At 40.6% G+C, this 22,468-nt stretch overlaps 2 protein-coding genes across 2 annotated transcripts in view; both read left to right on the top strand.

Moving 5' to 3' along the window:
- The window catches only part of LOC117529092 (protein unc-13 homolog B-like), a 174,724-nt gene that overhangs the window by 129,131 nt on the left and 23,125 nt on the right, over nucleotides 1–22,468 (top strand). Inside the window, 1 exon segment of the mRNA XM_034191794.1 lies at nucleotides 3,480–3,568. Within this exon segment, the coding sequence (XP_034047685.1) occupies nucleotides 3,480–3,568 (89 nt within the window).
- On the top strand, nucleotides 9,761–21,240 carry LOC117529225 (protein unc-13 homolog A). Its single transcript, XM_034191955.1, has 6 exons — nucleotides 9,761–9,769; nucleotides 11,017–11,143; nucleotides 16,034–16,129; nucleotides 16,245–16,388; nucleotides 21,002–21,079; nucleotides 21,166–21,240. Exons 1-4 carry the CDS (start codon nucleotides 9,763–9,765, stop codon nucleotides 16,288–16,290), a joined length of 276 nt encoding a protein of 91 aa, XP_034047846.1. The 5' UTR covers nucleotides 9,761–9,762; the 3' UTR covers nucleotides 16,291–16,388; nucleotides 21,002–21,079; nucleotides 21,166–21,240.

Raw genomic sequence — 22,468 nt, 5'->3', positions numbered from 1 at the left:
GGGGTTCCAGAGCTGAGGCTTTGTGTGGAGGCGAGGCCCACCAGATCTAACTGGTAGTGCTCTACCTCCCGCACAAGCTGCGGGTCCTTCCCCCACAAAGAGGTCACGTTCACAATTACAGAGCTAGCATCTGCCACCTGGGTCTAGTCCGTCAAGGCCCTCGAATTTCACTGCCTCCCATGGGACAGGGCACCCGACCCCAGCGGTTCCCCTGTGGGTGGTGAACCCACAGGGGGAACCCAACATGTCCCTGACATTCAGATCTTCTTGTTTTATGGCAGCTGGCATCCAGCTTAATGCTGCATTACTGGAACCTTCTGTACCAGATTATATATCAGACAGTACCTGTTTCAAATCTGTATACAGGATCATCTTATCATCCATGTAGATGATGGAGTCTTGTGGCCACATATAATGCAGTATTTTTTTTATATATAAATTGCTTCATAATAGAAGTCGAAGGGCCAGCAAAACAAGTAAAAAGAAATGCTTCATATAGGCTGGAAAATACAGGAATACAATGAGCAGTCATGCCATTTTTGATGTATGTGTTGAGTTCAGCATTTACCAACAGTCGCGATTCTGCTGACCTCTGAAGCAAAATGTGCTGCACCGTCGAGGCAGCTGTCACATTAGTTAGTCATGTCAATTTTATAAAATCTTTCTGTTCATTTTGTACACACCTCCACCAAGTTCAATGTTTCTTTGCACAAAAACCTCAATAGTATCTATTTCAGACCTGGCCTGACTTTTCAGTCACTTCTGCAAAAATGTTATCAAATATCTTTTGAGGAATTCTGCCAACTGTCCAACAAACAGTTGCAGGTGAAAACATCCTCCTTGGTGGAAGTAATTAAAATCGATTAGTCTCAAATAGACATTAGTTAAGATTGTTCCATGTTATACCCAGTAGTGGGCACAGTTCCACTAATCCACTAACCGTTAATTATCGAAAATAATGTTTTCATTATCGGATTAGCTTTTCAGATAACTTTGAAAACCCATCGGACCAATTATCTTCCGATAAGTTTTGGTCCAACAATTTTTAGACCGCTAACATTTTTGCAGGCGTAGCTTTTTGTAGTAGATGTGCAGTTCTATCCTCTACAAGCACAAACAGAGAAGAGCTGGTTCCAGATGGTTCACGGAGCGACTGATTTATCTGTTATAACACCGCACCGAACATTTCACTATTATTTGATTTCTTTGTGCAACTGACATCATTATTCAAGCATTCAAACGGCGATTCCTGTCGCCACACAACTCCAACCACACATGAGAAAGTTTTTGACAGTTCTTGTTATTGAAAGAAACCTTGTCTCCCTAACTGGATAGAGTTGTGATGTCATCACGCATGCGCTTAGGCACTGTCTAGCGGGATCTTGAAATTTCTTTCTTTTTTTATACAAATGAAATAAATGACATATTTTACAAAAGCACATTTATTTGTAAACACCAACACATTACATTGATTCACTTGTGTTGGTTTTTACATGGAATGAATGAATCAACCAGTATGAGCGGAGGCTTAGTTACCCATAATCCCCTTTGGGCATCTGTGTATTAATGTTCAAATCTTCAGAATTAGTGCATTATTTTAAAATTAACAGATATGTGTTATATATCACTTTGTACATTTTAAGAGTTTACATTAATGTAGTTATTCTATCTGGAATAATTTAATTTTTAAAGCAAAACCATAATTCAAACCTGCTTTCCGTTTCAAGACCCCTGCCTCATTGTGGGACCAGAGCGCACAAAGATAAGTGCTGGCTCATTGGCTGTTTGGGTTTGTGATCGCCTTTGATTCTATTAGAAGCTTTGGGGGTGTTTAAACTCAAAATCAGCTTCTTAGTAGTTGAGAACGTATAGGAGGCAAAATTTAAAGTTCTGTTATCTGTAGCTTCCGATACGTTTTTCGGCAGTTTATCGGTTTAGCGTTAAAAAAGATAACTTTTCAGTTAGCTGATTACCAGTAATCAAAGCTAAGTTTTTGGTTAGCTGTGCCCACCACTGGTTATACCCCCCCGTGTACTTTCTTAGACTGAAAACAATGTCAGGGATAAAAATGTGAGTGCATGTGTAAAGTCCTGTACATTAATTTGCATGCAGTAAAATGGCAGAGTCCCTCTGTTTCAAGCTTCCTTCCTTTCCTGGAAATCTTCCCTTTGTCCTGTGCTGTAGAATCTGCCAGTAATGCTGCAACAAACGGTCGGTCTCCTTCATGTTTCATCTATCCAGACCCCCTGTAGGTAATTAGATGACATTACAGTCTCCCTGTTCTTAGGGAGACATATTTTCCAATATTAAATTTTTCTTTTTCAATGTGCTCTCATGAAAGGTGGAAACTTCCATTAAAAAGGTGGGTTCATCTAATTAATTTTCAGGACCACCACCACTCATTTTCCAGATTATAATCACAATGTCTGTTGATCCAGATTACACTTGTTTCATCTGTTACTTTTATTCCTGCTAATTATAATTTTTGCCTTAAAGGCCCACAAAAAAGCTAAACTAATACACATTGCAGCTCTTGTTTAGAGTTGTTGAGCGCACACCTATTTTGCATTATACTTTTCAAATTTTCTGTTTCTGAACAGGTCCATAGAGGACAGCTTCTTGCTGACATTGTGCATATAACACCCACTACATTGTTTTGACAAGTTATTTGCACAATAAGGAAAAGTGAAAAGAAGTGCCATTTTATTTTGTTCTGATGGTTCATTTCAAAATGTTATGGCTTCTATCCAATGCCTACAGCAGTGTATTTGGGCCATCATAGGTTTAAAAATGTGTTTTTTTTTGTTTTGTTTTTTTTTTGGGGGGGGGGGGGTAGTTTGAGGTAAAACTCACAAATTTCAAGTTTAAACTCATCAGTTTGCAAGAAAAAAAACCTCAATATTGCCTAAGTCATAAAGTTTCAATAAAAAATTGTAAAATTTGCAAGGAAAAAAAAACAGATTCTGTGAGATTATAAAGTTGTAAATTTGCAGTAAAAACTTGTAAAATTTGTAAATTTGCAATAAAAAACTTCTAAGATTTGCAAGGAAAAACCCACAGATTCTGTGAGATTATAAAGTCATACATTTGTGAGGAAAAAAGTTATACATTTGCAAAAATAATTAATAAATTTCCGTGGGGGGAAAAAATGCTGATATTCTATGACATCAGTCATAAATTTGTGAGTCGTTCTGAGGTTAAAGTCTTAAATTTATGAGAGAAAAAAATAGAAAATGGGAGGTTAGTTGTGGAACCAACGTTTTGGGGGGAGGGGTTATTTTGTTTGTTCGTTGTTTCTTCTTGTTTTGTTTTCTTTTTCTTTTTACCGACAGTGACCCTCATACATGTCATGATCTCCCCGTCCCAGGAAAAAAAACAAGTTGAACTAGTTCTTCAAAAATTTGGAGACAACCAACTGCATGTATAATCATAGGGCGTTGCCGTTGCTCAAACTTTCCTGGACCTGTGTGTTTCTGCAGATGGACAAAGAGGCCAGTAACTTGCTGAACAACCTGCAGGTGAAGTTGAACAACGTCCTGGATGAACTCAGCAGTACTTTTGGCAACAGGTAGCTTCATTGTGATTCTCATACACACCAAAAGCACACTCTGTCTCTCAGCACATTTACACTATGGTGTCATTAAAAAGTTAGTTTTTATGTTTGCAAAGTGTAATAGTAGGAACTCTTGTCCACTTTTCCCATTATACACCATATAAGAATAATCAGGTCCAGTCTGAGAACATGTGCCGGTGCCAAGCATTGCTGCATTCACCACACTGCAAAACTGCCCTGGGTTCTGATTGTCAACTACTCAGACAGACTGCCAGCATCCACACCTCCCAAAAGTATCCATGTGATAGATGTGTGTGTCCTTGGCCTTATGCAGTTGATAGGGTCCTCAACACTGAGGCACTTGTGCACTGCAATGCAGCTTTTGATTCAGTGGACACCCAAGCTGAGAGACAGAATGTTCAGCTGCCTCCAGTTTTTCCCCATACCTTTAAAAATGGGTTTACTCCCCCGACATGCAGAATCAGGACGTGTTATTTTTCAGTGTTGAGCTTTGCAAAGAGGCTGCAGAGCCAATTGTGCCACCAATCCCCAACAAGGAGTCATGTGCCAGCTATAGGACCATGTGCAATGCTGGACATAGTTAAATTTCATGCCTATGACCAGGTATATCCACATAAAGCCAAATGTAGGATAACACATTCATCTATTTAAACGCATTTCAACACACATTCTATGACCAGGTGCTGGTTTTTCCTAGTGCGTAATAGCTAAACTTTATTTCTATAGCACATTTAAAGTGGATATGACACTTAAAGACAACATAGTCTTATTACATGTAACAAAGGTTATATAATTCGGTCAACCTAAGCATTTTGGGAAAATGGACGCAGTTTTCACGTTATATATAACATTTGAACGTCCCGCCACTGAAAAATGTGCACGCCCCTTGAACAGCTTCCCGCTGAGCACCAAGCTGAAAATACATCACAGGCTGTAGACCGTATCGGCTTGCGCGCCTGGCGGCCATTGTTTACACTTTTTTTTTAGCGGCAGAAACTTTGATTAAACACAGCTCTCAGGGACTTGTTTGTCGATATGTCTGACCAGTGTGTAGCAGCATATTGCACAAACACAAGGGCGAAAGGTTTTAGCCTTTTCAAGTCCAGGCAGATTGATCGAAAGCTGCGGTGTTGTGTGATGCACGAAATGTCCGGCTGCCGCTCCCTCCGCTCGCACACCCACATTTGCTCCAGACAGCAGACACTTTCCTCTACCATCTCCATGTTCTGACTGCTCACAGGAACACATAAAATGTCAACCCCAAATAATATGTTCACAATAATCTTGCAGCATGTAAACACAACGGCGGCAACACGACGGCGGCATGAAAACACGGCGGCGTAAACACGGCAGCGGCATGAAAACACGGCGGCGTAAACACGGCAGCGGCATGAAAACACGGCGGCGTAAACACGGCAGCGGCATGAAAACACGGCGGCGTAAACACGGCGGCGGAGGGTAAACACGACGGCGGCATGAAAACACGGCGGCGGCATGTAAACATGACATAATTAGAGTATTATAAATGCAGCAACAAAAATCAAAGCCTCCCTTACCATTCCATATTCTGCAGCCTTTCAAAATCTATCGGAATTGGCACGTCTCTTGCCTCTGCTTCGGCTCCACCATAAACACCGTCAGCATTATTTTCGCTGCCAGAATACTCCTGGTTTGAATGTTCGTCCGAAAGATACGGCTCCAGTCTGTAGGGTCTAATCACTGTTGCAATATCCTCAGGAACCGAGTCAGAAATAATCCACACTTGAAGAGGAGTCAGAAAAGTTCTTGATCTCGTCACAGTCTGAGGTCCATCTGTTCCTGTTGTCGATCGAACAGACAAAGACGGGACTCTCCAGCCTGTGTCGTCACGGCATCATGTGACCGCTGTCCAATTAACATACTTTTGAGAAGCTGTACAAACTTTATTTTTCAGTGATAATGAGTATAATTACTTTCAACTTACTATAAAATATGTATATTTTGCTACTTATATCAGTTTTCCCTATTTTTTTGAGGTGTCATCTCCACTTTAAACACAGCTCACACTGACCAAAGTGCTGCACACAGTCCATTAAGTACGAAAATAATAATAAAAAAGTAAACTTACAAATCAACAGTCTGAACTCAACTGACGTGAAGAGAAAATTAATTACAGATATAACAAGGTAAGAATTAAAATGTGAGGAAAGCCAGAGTAAATAGATGTGTTTTGAGCCTGGATTTAAAAACTGTGAGTGAGGGGGCATTTCTAATGTAAGGTTGGTTCCACAGCTGAGGACCAGCAACCGCAAAACCTCTGTCACCTCTTTGTTTAATAATCTCTTTAATAGTAACTCAGTGATTACAAAACTAAGAAATGGGCTCGCTCTGCCTCCTCAGCCTGATCTAGAAAACTCTGAAAAATTGTCCGTTGAGGTGTTAATTATTGAGTAGTCCTGCTCACAGTACCTTGAATATTTTTTAGCTTGTCCCCTTTTGTCTAAGCTGCCACAGAGTATAGCGGTTTCTCTTCTGCCCCAGCTCAAACCTTTTACAGTTTTGTGGAAATCAGTTGTTTAGTTTTTGTGTAATCCTGATTGGTGGAGACCAGTGATGCCGGTAACGCGTTACTTAGTAACGCGTTACTCTAATCTGACCACTTTTTTTAGTAACGAGTAATCTAACGCGTTAATCTTTCCAAATCAGTAATCAGATTAAAGTTACTTCTCCATGTCACTGTGCGTTACTATTATTTTTCATTGTGGGTCGATAGCAGCATTAAACTTGGTCCGTGGGCAGGAGGTCGGGGTTCGACTGAACTGCCCACTTTAAGCGAGCTGTGAGCTTTTCATCCGCGTTTTTTGCAGCTGCTCGACTCGTTCTCACCTCTTAAAGCGCAGTGATCAGCACACCTGCACTGAGCTTTACAAAGACATTTTTATACTTTTTCCTCCTTTATTTAGAATTCTGAGCTGAGCCGCTCTGTATCGTCTCGTTAAAAACAGCTGATCCTCCGCGACACGTCAACAACTAACACCGTTTTCCACTCAAATGCACCTAAACTCTCTTTCTGAGGACCACATGATGTGAAAACTACTGCTTCAAATAATAATAATTTCGACAAGTAAAATGTTTAGAGAATTTAAATGTTAGAAAAATGTTAGAATTTAATAGTTACATTTATAAACAATGTAGGTTTGAAATTGCAAGTTTTACTGTTACAGTGCTGTCAACAGTTAAATATGAGGTCAAGAAAGAGGTCTTTATTTTAAGTATATGTTTTCATTGAAGTCAAGAAGGGTGACTAAAGTGAGTTTTGGCAAAACAGGTATCATTGTCATGTTGACGTGGGTTGTTGTCGGCAGCTGGGGAAAGTAACTAAAAAAGTAACTAGTAATCTAACTTAGTTACTTTTACAATTGAGTAATCAGTAAAGTAACTAAGTTACTTTTTCAAGGAGTAATCAGTAATCAGTAATTGGATTACTTTTTAAAAGTAACTGTGGCAACACTGGTGGAGACCTCACATTTTATTAACGGCTTCAAAATGTTCTTCCCCTCCTCTTGTAGAATCACTTCCCCGCCAGCAGTAAGGAGCGCCTGCAGGATCTCAAATCCACTGTGGATCTGTTAACCAGCATCACCTTCTTCAGGATGAAGGTAGCTGCAGATTCTGCATGGATGGAAGTGTCTTGTTTTAGAGGTTATCCGCCCCCCCAACACTTGAGCATAGCTGTAGTGTGTGGTGGCACCGTTTTCAGTCATGTGTCTCTGTCCATCTGTCTGTTGTGAACAAAATAGTCAGATGTTTGCTCCAGTTTGAACCAAACTGTGTGGAATGATTGAGGGTCAATCGTACAACGTGTTTTGATTTTGAGGATTAAAAAAAAGTGGGGGGAGGAGGTTGTTAAAAGTCAAGGTCAAAGACATAGAGCAAAATTTTGGCTTACTACTTTTAAAGTCTATAAAGGCTATTCTAATATACACTAATATGCCACCATATGTCATCGTTTTGGTTGGTCACATGACCTTTGACCTTTCTTAATCTTGAAAGGTCAAACACAAAGTCATAGCCCCTTAACTCAAACTGTTCAGTGCTAATCTTGATTAAACACAGTGGCAGGGTCGTGTTTTAGTCGAGGATGAAGCTGTTTCAATTTTGGTCAAATGTCTCATAGAGCCAAATGTTACAGCTTCACTGAATCACAGAATAAATTTGCTTGAATTGGGGTCAAATACAACCACAATTCCAATGAAGTTGGAACATTGTGTGAAATATAAATAAAACAGAATGCAATGATTTGCAAATCCTCTTCAACCTATATTCAGTTGAATACACCACAAAGACAAGATATTTAATGTTCAAACTCATAAACGTTTTTGTTTTTGTGCAAATATTTGCTCATTTTGAAATGGATGCCTGCCACACATTTCAAAAAAGCTGGGACAGGGCAACAAAAGACTGGGAAAGTTGATGAATGCTCAAAGAACACCTGTTTGGAACATTCCACAGGTGAACAGGTTAATTGGAAACAGGTGAATGTCATGATTGGGTCTAAAAGGAGCATCCCCAAAAGGCTCAGCCATTCACAAGCAAAGATGGGGTGAGGATCACCACTTTGTGAACAACTGCGTGAAAAAATAGTCCAACAGGTTAAGAACAATGTTTCTCAATGTTCAATTGCAAGGAATGTAGGGATTCCATCATCTACAGACCATAATATAATCAGAAGATTTAGAGAATCTGGAGACCTTTCTACACGTAAGTGGCAAGGCTGAAAACCAACATTGAATGCCCGTGACCTTCGATCCCTCAGGCTGCACTGCATTAAAAACCAACATTGTGTAAAGGATCTTACCGTGTGGGCTCAGGAACACTTCAGAAAACCATTGTCAGTTAACACAGTTCATCGCTACATCTACAAGTGCAAGTTAAAACTCTACCATGCACAGCGAAAGCCATACATCAACAACATCAAGAAACACCGCCGCCTTCTCTGGGCCCGAGCTCATTTGAAATGGACAGACGCAAAGTGGAAAAGTGTGCTGTGGTCTGATGAGACCACATTTCAAATTGTTTTTGGAAATCATGGATGTTGTGTCCTCTGGACAAGAGGAAAAAGAACAACCAGATTGTTACCAGCGCAATGTTCAAAAGCCAGCATCTGTGATGGTATGGGGGTGTGTTAGTGCCCATCTTACAAATCATTGTATTCTGTTTTTAATTACATTTTACACAACGTCCCAACTTCATTGGAATTGGGGTTGTATGTGAAGCGTGGGTGTAACTCTTGAGTGCCCGTTCATGTCTGTCATGTTTCTTCTAAAGTTCTTCTAAATCCTATTTTGTCACAGCTTAATCACATCATGAAAAAGAAACAATATTTAACACTTTGTGATTGTCAGAATGTCCAAGTCACATTTGTGTCCCAATTCCCAAGATGAGGAATGCTGATCTGGATCATAGTTAATTATTCAAACCAAAGCAGGGTTGATTGTTCTATCTGTTCTCTAGGTCCAGGAGTTGCCGTCCTCCCCCCGAGCAAGTCAGGTGGTGCGGGATTGTGTCAAGGGCCTGTCTCAACTCGACGTACGACTACATCTCAATAACTGCTATGACTGTTACAACAGGCAGTACCCGCCCGTGGAAGCCGTAAGTCACCGCACTGAACGTGGAACTGCAAAGCACTGGAATAGTTTCTATTCATTCCTAATTCTCTACCTCTAACGAGTCCTCCTCTGTGATTGAATAGTTCCAGAACAAGGAAGAAGCCCTCTGGAGGAGCAGGTCCCAGCATCAAAAATTTGAATTTTGGCCGAAACTCATCATGGCTCATTGTCTCCATTATTGAAGAGGACAGTGACTCCTACACGCCTGTGCTCAACCAGTAAGTGAAGATCTACACACCATGTCTGCCACTTTTGTGAATAGAATCTTTGTTTTCACTCAGAAAGTATGAAAATGCTTCCAAACACTGATTATAGATTTGTAAATCATAATGATCTTCATTTTGATTCACCACAATTAGAAGCTGTATTGATTTGTTTTATTAGATAGGTTGTTGAACCCCGATAGCTGCTCACTTTTAGACATCTGTTGTGTAACTTTCTCAAACTGTCACTTTCCTCTCAGGTTTCCTCAAGAACTAAATGTGGGGAGAGTGTCGCTGAGGTCATGTGGACGTTGTGTTGCACAGACATGAGTATGCTATGGAAGGTGAGCGGATATTAGCTTTGCTGTATCCATAAAATACTGAATTACTGGTTGAATTTCGTAGAAATACAAAAACAAAACAAAAACAAAACTCTTTGCCAATTGAAGATCCGTTTACTAAATTAACTAATAGAAACAAAACACAAGAGCTGTCTCCGTGAAAATGAACACTGTTGTCAACTGAAAGGGTTGTTAAATTTATGGTTTGTACAACCAGGAGGGGGCAGCAAATAACATGAATAGTTACGGTCCACTAAGGATGTAATAAAATCATCTGAGTTTATTTATTTATTTGTCTGTCTGTCCGTTAGCAGATTACATCAAAACTACTGCACGGATTTTGGAGGTGATCAGACCAGATTTCTGGATCAAGATTTCACTTTATATAGGCTTGAAGGATTACATCAAAACTACTGCACAAATCTAACCAAATTTGCACCACAGATAGATATTAGGCCATGGAAGTCTCCACTGAATTTTGGGAGTTGATCCGGATTCGGATTAGCAGTGTCAGAAATCTCTGATTGCTCTTATGTTTACTGCCATGATTTGGTAATCCAAGATATATTGTAATGGAGAAGGTGATGGGATTGTTTTAGATATGAAAACATATCAAATGAGATTTTGGCTGAGAAAAATGTCTGTTGAATAAATGGCATTGTACCATTTATCCAACTTTTGTTCTGTGCTTACATCACTTGAGGATAAAATCTGAAGGCTCAAAGGTGATGAACAAATGAATCTGCAGGACTGGTTTGAAAGCTGCTTATGTGTGCAAGGAGCTTGTCTGTTTTGTTGTTTAATTTTGTGTGTGTGTTTTTATCTCAGCTGATGTCCTCATAATGAATCCCCTTCACAGAAAATCTCTGAAAATCACCTTTTTTCAGAGATGATGGATCAAATCCTGAGGGTTTTTTGTTTTTTGTTTGTGTTGTTGTTGTTTTTTTTTTTGCTGAGGCAGTGAAACTAATTCTTAGTGACTTACTCAAATGAAACTGTCATCGGGTGAATGTGAGACATCAGATTAAAAAAGCAATGCAGAAATACAGCCCATTTACTTTCCACTGTGTCTTTATTTTTGACGTGAAAAAAGAAATCTGTCCCAGATGACCCTTTTGCTTGTTTTAATCAAAGAATTTCCTTTACTTGTCATTTCTGTCCCTTGTTTTGAAACATTTGTAAAACTCATCACAACACATCACAAGGCTTAATTTTATTGTTATTTATTTATTAATTTTTGGGGTCTGCAGAGCATGAGAAGCACCGACAGTGTAAAATCACCGACTACATGAACCTGCACTTCAAGGTCAAGTGGCTGTTTAACGAATATGTGAAGGAGCTGTCACAGTTTGATGGTGTTGTTCCAGATTACCCCTCGTAAGTCTCCGACACCCACTTATATCAAGTTTAAAAAAAACACAAACAAAAATGTGTATTTATTTATTTTTGTCTTCAAAAATGTTCAGATTGTGAAAGCAAAGAAACCGGGTAGTAAGTGGTTATAAAAATATTCCTTCATGTTTAATTTGAAAATAAAAAGGAGTTCATTAAAGCTTTCAGAAATCTGTAGAATAATCAACAGTGGCTGACATAAAGGAATTCTCATCAACAATTAAACAATCTAAACTAGATTAACATCTGAATAATGAGATCTCTAAGATTTTAAAATTTGTAACATTAAACAAGAAATTAATCTGCAAATGTTTTTTCACTAAGAAAGCCTGGATTTCATCTGGGATCTGCCTATTCACTAATATACACTTGTATGCAAAAGTTTGGGTATCCCTGATCATTTTTCAGGATTTTCCTTTATAAATCATGGTTGTCTGGATCAGAAATTTTAGTTAAATATATTATATAGCACAGTGATTTTCAACCTTTTTTGAGCCGTGGCACCCTTTTTATATTTACAAAATCCTGCGGCACACCACCAACCAAATAATATTATAATTATATTACCTCTGGTTTTGCGCAAAACCCAATTATCGCAATAGAAAATCGATACAGATTTTATATTCTACTATTGTAGTATAATTACACAACTCTGGAAGATTGTTTGGCTTCTGTGAGTGGAGAAACTGGGAATGGTGCAACATTTTTATTTTTATCTTCATTTTACATACAGTCCCAACTTTTCTGATTTGTGGTTGTTTCTGTTGCATTTCTGAAATTGTTTCTCCTCATCAGTCACGTTTGTGCTTAAACACTACATTAAGCTCAAGATTGAACAAATAAATACCTTTGGAAAGTAACAGCTGTTAAAGTTCAGAGTTCTCACCTGCTTTTTGTGATCTGTGCATCTGAACATCACCACAGCTTCTCCATGTCAGGGTTTTTTTTTTTGTGTGGCTCAGTTCATTCATATATTCTCATTTTTTAAATATGTTTTTAAAGCTATTTGACCGTTTATTTCATCTCATGATCTTATAAATTCAGCATATGACGCGCACATGGTGTGAACAGGACGGTAACGGCAGAATCACACCTTTAGAGAAAGTTCAGAGAGAAGTAAAAGCAGCTTCACGTTTTTTTTTTTTTTTAAACATGTTCACTCGGGTTAAATCCTCTCTCTGCTCCGCGCTCGCTGCGCACTGATGCTTCTCAGACTGTAACGTGTCGCGGCCTGCATTCAGGAATCTCCCTCACACACCCCCTCCCTCCCAGTCTGCAGCCTGTTGACTCTGCGCGCGTGCACACACACAGACACACACACACACCGACAGCTCCGTATTTTAGACAGCTTTTGAAGAAGACGGTCACTGTTTTAATCGGCCGTCTTATCCAAATGGCAGGACGGATCGCTCTTCAGCCTCCATGTTATTGTCCCGCCTTAAGACGAGAGCGAGGCTGCAGCACAATGACATCAGATTCGGAGTCGTTTTATGCTTTGTGGATAAATAAATAATTCACGGTAATCGCGAATATGAAAAATAATCGCGATTGACGAATATTGTAATAATTGTGACAGCCCTAATCTCAAGTGTTTTTTTTAGACGTGTCAACACTTTTATTCACAATAATCTGCCTCTCTAATATTCACGGAGCGCAGAGGCTGCCTTCAGCGAACCCAGTTGTGAGCGAGAAGGCCCAAGTCTGACCACGGTGACATCAACGGAGGTCAGGCCACCTTCCCTGCACACCTCCTTCCCCAGAGGAGTCATGCTCCGTGAGCAGCTGAGATTCACGCTGTAGTCAGCAACCCATAACCATGGAGATGCACAACGCTATGTGCGCAAGTATGTCTATTATACTGTAGTACAGCGCTTTGCTGCCATCTACTGGAATAAAAGAGCATTACATCATCTGCCACACTATTACAGCACATACACCCGATAATGGTGATATTTGATAATTGCCCACGGCACCCCTGACGATCGATCACGGCACCCTAGGGTGCAGCGGCACCCCGGTTGAGAATTACTGATATAGCAGATGAACACACTGGACATTTGAGAAGTGAAATGAAGTTTCTAGTATTTCCAGAAAGTGTGCAATAATTATTTAAACAAAATTTGTCAGGTGCATAATTTGGGCACCCCTGTCATTTTATTGATTTAAATACATTCAGCACTAATTATTGGAAACACAGAATTGGTTTGGTAAGCTCATTAATCCTTGATCTCCTTACACAGTTGAATCCAATCGTGAGAAAGGGTATTTAAGGTGGCCATTTGCAAATGTTTCTCCTCTTTGCATCTCTTCTAATGAGTGGCAACTTGTGAGCCTCTAAACAACTGTCAAATGACCTGAAAACAAAGATTGTTCAGCATCATGGTTTAGGGGAAGGATACAAAAGCTATCTCAGAGATTTCAGCTGTCATTTTCCACTGTGAGGAACATAGTGAGGAAATGGAAGACTGCAGGCGCAGAACTAGTTAAGGCCCGATGTGGCAGGCCAAGAAATATCTCAGATGAGCTGAAGCGAAGGATGGTGAGAACAGTCATAGTCAACCCACAGACTTGCTCCAAAGACCTACAACATGATCTTGCTGCAGATAGTGTCTCTGTGCATCGTTCAACTATACAGCACACTATGCACAAAGGGATGCTGTAATGCAGAGGTCTTTTCTACGTACACACCACAAACAGTCGCTTGATGTATGCTAAAGCACATTGGACAAGCCAGCTTCATTTTGGAATAAGGTGCTGTGGACTGATGAAAGTAAAATTGCGTTATTTGGACATACAAGGAGCGATATGCATGGCTAAAAAAAGAACACAACATTCCAAGAAAAACACTTGCTACCTACAGTAAATTTGGAGGTGGTTCTGTCATGCTGTGGGGCTGTGTGGCCAGTGTAGGTACTGGGAATCTTGTTAAAGTTGAGGGTCACATGGATTCCAGTTAATATCAGCAGATTCTTGAGAACAATGTTCATGAATCAGTGACAAAGTTAACGCTGTGCCAGGGCTGGATCTTTCAACAAGACAATGACCTTAAACACTGCTCAAAATCTACTAAGGCATTCATGCAGAGGACCATTACAATGTTCTGGAATGGCCATCTCAGTCCCCAGACCTGAATATTATTGAAAATCTGTGGTTTGATTTAAGCGGGCTGTCCATGCTCAGAAACCAACAAGTCTGACTGAACTGGAGAGTTTTGTAAAGAAGAATGGTCCAAAATACCTTCACCAGAATCCAGACTCTCATTGGAAGCTATAGGAAGCATTGGAGGCTGTTATTTCTGCAAAGGGAGGATCGACTAAATATGATGTATTTTTTTCTGTTGGGGTGCCCAAATTTATACACCTACCTAATTTTGTTCAAATTATTTCATGCTTTCTGTAAATCCTATAAACTTCATTTCACTTCTCAAATATTACTCTGTTTGTCTGCTATATGATATATTTAACTGAAATTGCTGATCCAACAACCAATGATTTATAAAGGAAAAATCATGAAAATCATCAGTGGTGCCCAAACCTTTACATACAACTGTGTGTGTGTATATATATATTATATATATATATATATATATATATTATAAAATCGGGGGTTGAAATACATTTTTTAACCTACTTGCACTGGTGCTAGTAACAAAAAAATTACTTGCACAACCAAAAGTCCTTTTAGTCACTTTCACACCGGGCCCACTTTGAATTGCTTCTTCCTGTGGCGTCATGACGATGCAGGAATTTCTGCGTCAGGTGTGTGCAGCAGGGGGCAGAGAGGAGGTGAGAGCGCAGCCTGCAGCTTCTCTGCACAGAGAAATCAAAGTGCTCAGTTTGGCTGTAGCCAGACTGCACTATTATTTCTCTTCTAGTTTATATTGTTCTTGTGCTGAGCTGCAGGTCTGCGCTCTGAGTTCTGTTATAGTTTGTTTTCTTCCTGTGACCACAAGATGCGCTGCGAACGAACCGTCCGTGAGTAAATGTGGAGATGTCTGGAGTTATACTTCATGTGGACATGTCCTGTCTCTGGCAATCACTCTGTGAGCAGGACTTATGTCCTTTTTTAACATAGTGATGAGAGAGTTTGAGCGGAGAGCAAGGAACTAACAGCCTGCAGCCAGACTTTTTTTTTTTTCACGTGCACGCGCAAATGAATCATCACAGCAACTCGCTCCGTGTGTGAGAGTCATAAAACGCAGGGAAGACGAAGACAACACACTGGAAATAGTTTTTTTTCCTTATTTATTCCTTTATTGGTTCATTCTACTGGTGCTTATAGTTGATAAAACTTGGATAAAGTAACTTGCACCAGTGCAAGTGCAGTATAAAATTACATGCACCACTCGAATAATATGTGCACAAACTGTGTATATATATATATATATATTATATATATATATATATATATATATATTAGAAAATGTTATGCAGGCTTGGGTCCATTGGGGTGGTGGAGGGGGATTTTGATCATGTCAAAGGTCACAGGCAATGCTGACCTTAATGCTGTTCCTTGTGAAAATCCTGTGAATATGGAAAGAACAAACTAAACCTGCACTTTTCAAGCTTTGTCTGTTTTAGTGTCTTTATGAAACAGTGTGTGCTAATGCTAAGCTTCTCAAAATATTTTCTAATTGAAAAAAAAGCTTCACTTCATGTAATGATTATAAGTCATAACATGGTAAGGGGGAATGTGGAGTTCACATTTCAAAAGTAATGCCAAAATGCTAAAACAAACCTATGCATGTTTGCATGCTAGCATTAGCGTATTATTAGGTTGCTGAGATGTTTAGATTTTTTTTATGCTCACAATTTGCCATTTTACTTACTCTCCAGTTTATGAGCTAAAAAAGGGATATATTTGTTCCCATTGCAGCTGGTTCCTGCCATTCGTGCTGCAGTGGTTGGATCAGAATGAGGACGTATCCATGGAGTTTATGCACGGAGCCCTTGAGAGAGACAAAAAGATGGAGTGAGCTGAATTTTTAATTTTGTTTTTATAATTTGAAATTTTTTTCCCTGTGGGACATTAAAGCTTGAAGCAACTGCATAACTGCTAACTTATGTTTTCTCTTCCGTCATCTCAGTTCCAGCAGACGTCTGAACATGCGCTCTTCTCCTGCTCTGTGGTAGACATCTTCACCCAGCTCAACCAGAGTTTTGAGATCATCAAGAAATTGGAATGTCCTGATCCTGAAGTCATGGCTCAGTACAGCCGCCGCTTCTCCAAAGTAAAGATCTGTAAAACCTGCTTCCCGACATAGTGTATATTAATAACCAGAGGCGGGACAAAGTCACTCTCAAGTCCTGGCACTGCAGATCTCAAAGACAAGTCCCAGTTAGCTCCTGTGATTATCAAATATTTACACAGTAGGACGTCACTTTCAAGTCTTGCTGCTGGAGTCCTAAATCACCTTCCCCTGATGAAATGGAAGCTGATTTGGGATGTCCATCACCAAGACTTCAGAGTGACTTTGTCCCCACATGAGAACATTTGACTAAAAGAACAGGATGTGGCTGATTGAGACGTTTCAAGTTTTGCTCTATAATTTGCTGTTGTGATTGTGAGAGGTACTCTCGAAAATTTGTTACCTGTTTTTGAAATGTCTAATTATATATTGACAACCGTGGACATCCAGGAATAAAGACCTTGGCACCGTAGGACCTTAATTGGCATCAGTCATTTCTCTTTGTGTCTCCCGTTTTTGCTCAGCGTTGTCACAGTGGATCGGTATGGATCCACGTGTAGATTTGAACAAGGTTTCAAAACGGATGCTCCAGATGTATCTGAAGGTTGGGGGATGGTAGCTCTTTGAACTCTCCATCAACATTGCTGTCTCTGCTTTGTAGGGGCAAAGGATACTGGATGTCCAAATACAATCGAAGTAACAAAATAAACATGAATCATAGGTTTCCTCAAGGGGAAAATTGTACACAAAGCATTTTTTCTGCATGTCTGAGTTCTCTAAAGGGGCATCTGGGAATGTTTTATGAAGTTTATTCAAAAGTTTCTTAGGTGAACATTCAGAATAATTACCACATTTTTCAGAGTATAAGTCACACCTGTTAAAAAATGCCGCTTGAAAAGGAAAAACCGTATATACGAGGGCTGTCCATAAAGTATAGGTCCTTTTTATTTTTTTTCAAAAACTATATGGATTTCATTCATATTGTTTACGTTCAGACATGCTTGAGCCCTCGTGCGCATGCGTGAGTTTTTCCACGCCTGTCGGTGACGTCATTCGCCTGTGAGCACTCCTTGTGGGAGGAGTCGTCCAGCCCCTCATCGGAATTCCTTTGTCTGAGAAGTTGCTGAGAGACTGGCGCTTTGTTTGATCAAAATTTTTTCTAAACCTGTGAGACACATCGAAGTGGACATGGTTCGAAAAATTAAGCTGGTTTTCGGTGAAAATTTTAACAGCTGATGAGAGATTTTGAGGTGATACTGTCGCTTTAAGGACTTCCCACTGTGCGAGACGTCGCGCAGCGCTCTCAGGCACCGTCGTCAGCCTGTTTCAAGCTGAAAACCTCCACATTTCAGGCTCTGTTGTCCCAGGAAGTCGTCAGAGAACAGAGAACTTTCAGAAGAAGTCGGCATGAGGAGTTTATTCGGACATTCCATTGTTAATGGACATTTTGTAATGAAAGAACGTGCGGGCAGAGTCGCATGTCGGGCCAGACCCGACCGCGGGGGGTCGCGACAGGAAAAACACCTCCGTTGGAAACCTTAACGGGCAAGTTGGAACATGCCCAAGCTGTTAAACAATTTCTCAGTTACTCACTTGTTGAAAGCCATCAAAAGCCGCAGGCAATTTGCGCGCACGTCTTTCATTACAAAATGTCCTTAAACAGTGGAATGTCAGTATAAAGTCCTCATGCCGGCCTCTTCTGAATCTTCTCTGTTCTATCACAACGTCCTGGTTGAATTAAGCCTTAAATTAGGATGTTTCAGGTCGAAACAGGCCGACGACGGCGCCTGGAAGCGCTGCGCGACGTCCCGCTCCGTGGGAAGTCCTTACACCAACAGAAACACCCCATAATCTCTCATCAGCCGTTAAACTTTTCACCAAAAACCAGCTTAATTTCTCGAATAGTGTCCACTCGGATATTCCACACAGGTCAAGAAAAAATTTTGATAAAGCAACGCGCGCCGTCTCGAAGCAGCGTGTGAAACAAAGGAATTTAGCCGAGAGGGCGGGACCACATCTCACTCAAGGCCTGCCCACAGGGAAATGACGTCACCGACACGCGTCAATCATGCGTCAAGCATGATTGGTGTAATCGCATGTCATTCAAATCCATATAGTTTTTTAAAAAAATAAAAAGGTAGGATACTTTTCTGATAGACCTCGTATGTATATATATGTATATATGAGGTCTGTTAGAAAAGTATCGGACCTTTTAATTTTTTTCAAAAACCATATGGATTTGAATCACGTGTGATTGCATCAGCCAAGCTTGAACCTTCATGCGCATGCATGAGTTTTTTCACGCCTGTCTGTTGCGTCATTCGCCTGTGAGCACGCTTTGTGTGAGCAGTGGTCCACCCCTCTCGTCGGATTTTTATTGTGAATAAATGTCTGAACGATTTGGAGCTTTGCTGCATCAATTTTTTCCAGAAACTGTGAGAGACCTCCAGGTGGACACCATTCGGAAGTCTTTTGTTTCCCCTGTCCCAGCTTTTTTGAAATGTGTTGCAGACATCCATTTTAAAATGAGCAAATATTTGCACAAAAACAAAAAATGTCTATCACTTTAACATTAAATATCTTGTCTTTGTGGTGTATTCAACTCAATATAGGTTGAAGAGTGTTTGCAAATCATTGTATTCTGATTTTAATTTACATCTCACACAACATCCCAACTTCATTGGAATTGGGGTTGTATTTAAAACCCAACACACACACATATATACATATACATATATATATCTGTGTGTGTGTGTGTGTGTGTATTGGGTTTTAAATACAACCCAAATTCCAATGAAGTTGGGATGTTGTGTGAGATGTAAATTAAAAACAGAATACAATGATTTGCATATCCTCTTCAACCTATATTCAATTGAATACACCACAAAGACAAGATATTTAATGTTAAAGTGGATAGACATTTTTTGTTTTTGTGCAAATATTTGCTCATTTTAAAATGGATGTCTGCAACGCATTTCAAAAAAGCTGGGACAGGGGAAACAAAAGACTGGGAACGTTGATGAATGCTCAAAGAACACCTGTTTGGAACATTCCACAGGTAAACAGGTCAGTTGGAAACGGGTGAGTGTTATGATTGGGTATAAAAGGAGCATCCCCAAAAGGCTCAGCCGTTCACAAGCAAAGATGGGGCGAGGATCACCACTTTGTGAACAACTGCGTGAAAAAATAGTCCAACAGTTTAAGAACAATGTTTCTCAATGTTCAGTTGCAAGGAATTTAGGGATTCCGTCATCTACAGTCCATAATATAATCAGAAGATTCAGAGAATCTGGAGAACTTTCTACACATAAGCGACAAGGCCGAAAACCAACATTGAATGCCCGTGACCTTCGATTCCTCAGGCGGCACGGCATTAAAAACCGACATCATTGTGTAAGGATCTTACCACGTGGGCTCAGGAACACTTCAGAAAACCACCGTCAGTTAACACAGTTCGTCGCTACGTCTACAAGTGCAAGTTAAAACTCTACCATGCAAAGCGAAAGCCATACATCAACAACATCCAGAAACACCGCAGCCTTCTCTGGGCCCGACGCAAAGTGGAAAAGTGTGCCGTGGTCTTATGAATCCACATTTCAAATCGTTTTTGGAAATCGTGGACGTCGTGGATGTCGTGTCCTCTGGACAAAAGAGGAAAAAGACCATCTAGATTGTTACCAGCGCAAAGTTCAAAAGCCAGCATCTGTGATGGTATGGGGGTGTGTTAGTGCCCATGGCCTGGGCAACTTACACATCTGTGATGGCACCATCAATGCTGAAAGGTACATCCAGGTTTTGGAGCAACACATGCTACCATCCAAGCAATGTCTTTTTCAGGGACGTCCCTGCTTATTTCAGTGAGACAATGCCAAGCCACATTCTGCACGTGTTACAACAGCGTGGCTTTGTAGTAAGAGTGTGGGTACTAGACTGGCCTGCCTGCAGTCCAGACCTGTTGCCCATTGAAAATGTGTGGTGCATTATGAAGTGCAAAATATGACAACGGAGACCCCGAACTGTTGAACAACTGAGGTCGTACATCAAGCAAGAATGGGAAAGAATTCCACCTACAAAGCTTCAACAATTAGTGTCAGTTCCCAAACGCTTATTGAGTGTTGTTAGAAGGAAAGGTGATGTAACACAGTGGTAAACATACCACTGTCCCAGCTTTTTTGAAACGTGTTAGAGGCATCCATTTTTAAATGAGCAAATATTTGAACAAAAACAATAATGTTTATCAGTTTGAACATTAAATATCTTGTCTTTGTGGTGTATTCAAATTAATATAGGTTGAAGAGGATTTGCAAATCATTGTATTCTGTTTTTATTTACATTTTACCAATGTCCCAACTTCAATGGGGTAATCCAGTAACTCTGTCTCCTTATCTTAAATGTGTTGTAATCTGTATTTTATAATCTCTGGTTTTCAGATTATCGTATTCTGTTTTTATTTACATTTTACACAATGTCCCAAATTCATTGGAATTGGGGTTATATTATAAAACAAACTGGATGTACTCAGGCTTTGGCATCTTTAATTTAAAAATGACCTAACCAATGAAATATAATTTAAATGGATGATTACTTTTATCTATGTACAGAATAACTCCCAAATGTGTAGTCAGTTTTTGTTTTAATCTTTTTTGTCTTCACAGACTATTGCCAAAGTTCTCCTGCAGTACAGTGCCATTCTGACCAAAAGTTTTCCTTCGTATATTGACAAGGAGAAGATAGTAAGTCACGGCTGCCTTAAAACATGTCAGACTGTAGTTTTTTTTTTTTTGTTTCCCTAACATTCCATCATCTCTGTTGCGTTCAGCCGTGTGTCCTGATGAATAACGTACAGCAGCTAAGAATCCAGCTGGAGAAGATGTTCGAGTCGATGGGTGCCCACAGGTATGTCTAAAATTAAGTTCCTTGGAGGGAAGACTTGGTCATGTGAGCTTGTTGATCAGCTCCAACACAGTAAATGGGTGGAGTTCATGGTGAAGTCACCTACTGAGGGGTTTGGTTGGAACAAACACCCACAGAGTGTCGCCCTTTGTGTCACATAGTTGAGTCAGTTGTGTAATATGACCCAAGTTGGACATTTTGAAACTTTTATGGGGTACCTAATGGGTGAGCAGTCACAGGACTGGTTGAGAGGAAAAAAAATAAGTGAAGCAGCTGAATCAGGATCATAAGATTGAGACAGAAAATGGTGTTTCACCTCCATGTTCGATAAAGGGGTTAGTCAACAACAACCCCTTGAAATTTCCAGATTAACTCACTCAATTCCAGTGTAGCTGCAGTCTGCACAAGTGAAACAGATTTATATGAAGGTTATGATAGAAGCCAAAATATCTGCACAGGTAACCCACATGGATATGTCAGGGTTTTAAATTTTCTAAACTGTGGTCCACAAAGTTGTAGCAGCACTTGTTTATAAGTCATTCTTATACCTGCTTAATTCTGAGAAGTATGAAACTGCGTTCATAATGTTAGCTAGCCGTAACATCATCCTGTAAAAATCAGGGATTGTGTTTGTTGAAGCCCTCCTGTGGGTTCACCACCTGCAGAGGGGGCCATGGGGGTCGGGTGCAGAGAGGATTGGGTGGTGGTCGAGGGCGGGTGGCCCGGTGGCCCGGTCCATGCTCACAGCCCCTGGCTGTTGGGACGTGGAATGTCACCTCGCTATGGGGGAAGGAGCCTGAGCTTGTGCGAGAGGTTGAGAGATACCGACTAGAGATAGTCGGGCTCACCTCCACGCACAGCTTGGGCTCTGGTACCCAACTCCTGGAGAGGAGCTGGATGCTTCATTTTTCTGGCGTCGCCCACGGGGAGAGGCAGAGAGCTGGGGTCGCATTGCTTATTGCTCCCCAGCTCAGTCACCAAGTGTTGGAGTTCACTCCGGTGAAAGAGAGGGTCGTGTCCCTACGCCTTCGGGTCGGGGACAGGTCTCTCACCGTTGTCTCGGCCTACAGGCCGAGCAGCAGTGCAGAGTACCCGACCTTCGTGGAGTCCCTGGGAGGGGTACTAGATAGCACTCCGACTGGGACTTCAATGCCCACGTGGGCGGCGACAGTGAGACCTGGAGGGGGGTGATCAGGAAGCACGGCCTCCCCGATCTGAACCCGAGTGGT

This window comes from Thalassophryne amazonica, chromosome 17, assembly GCF_902500255.1.
Source record: "Thalassophryne amazonica chromosome 17, fThaAma1.1, whole genome shotgun sequence".
NCBI lineage: Eukaryota > Metazoa > Chordata > Actinopteri > Batrachoidiformes > Batrachoididae > Thalassophryne > Thalassophryne amazonica.
This window is presented reverse-complemented; position numbering and strand designations above follow the sequence as displayed.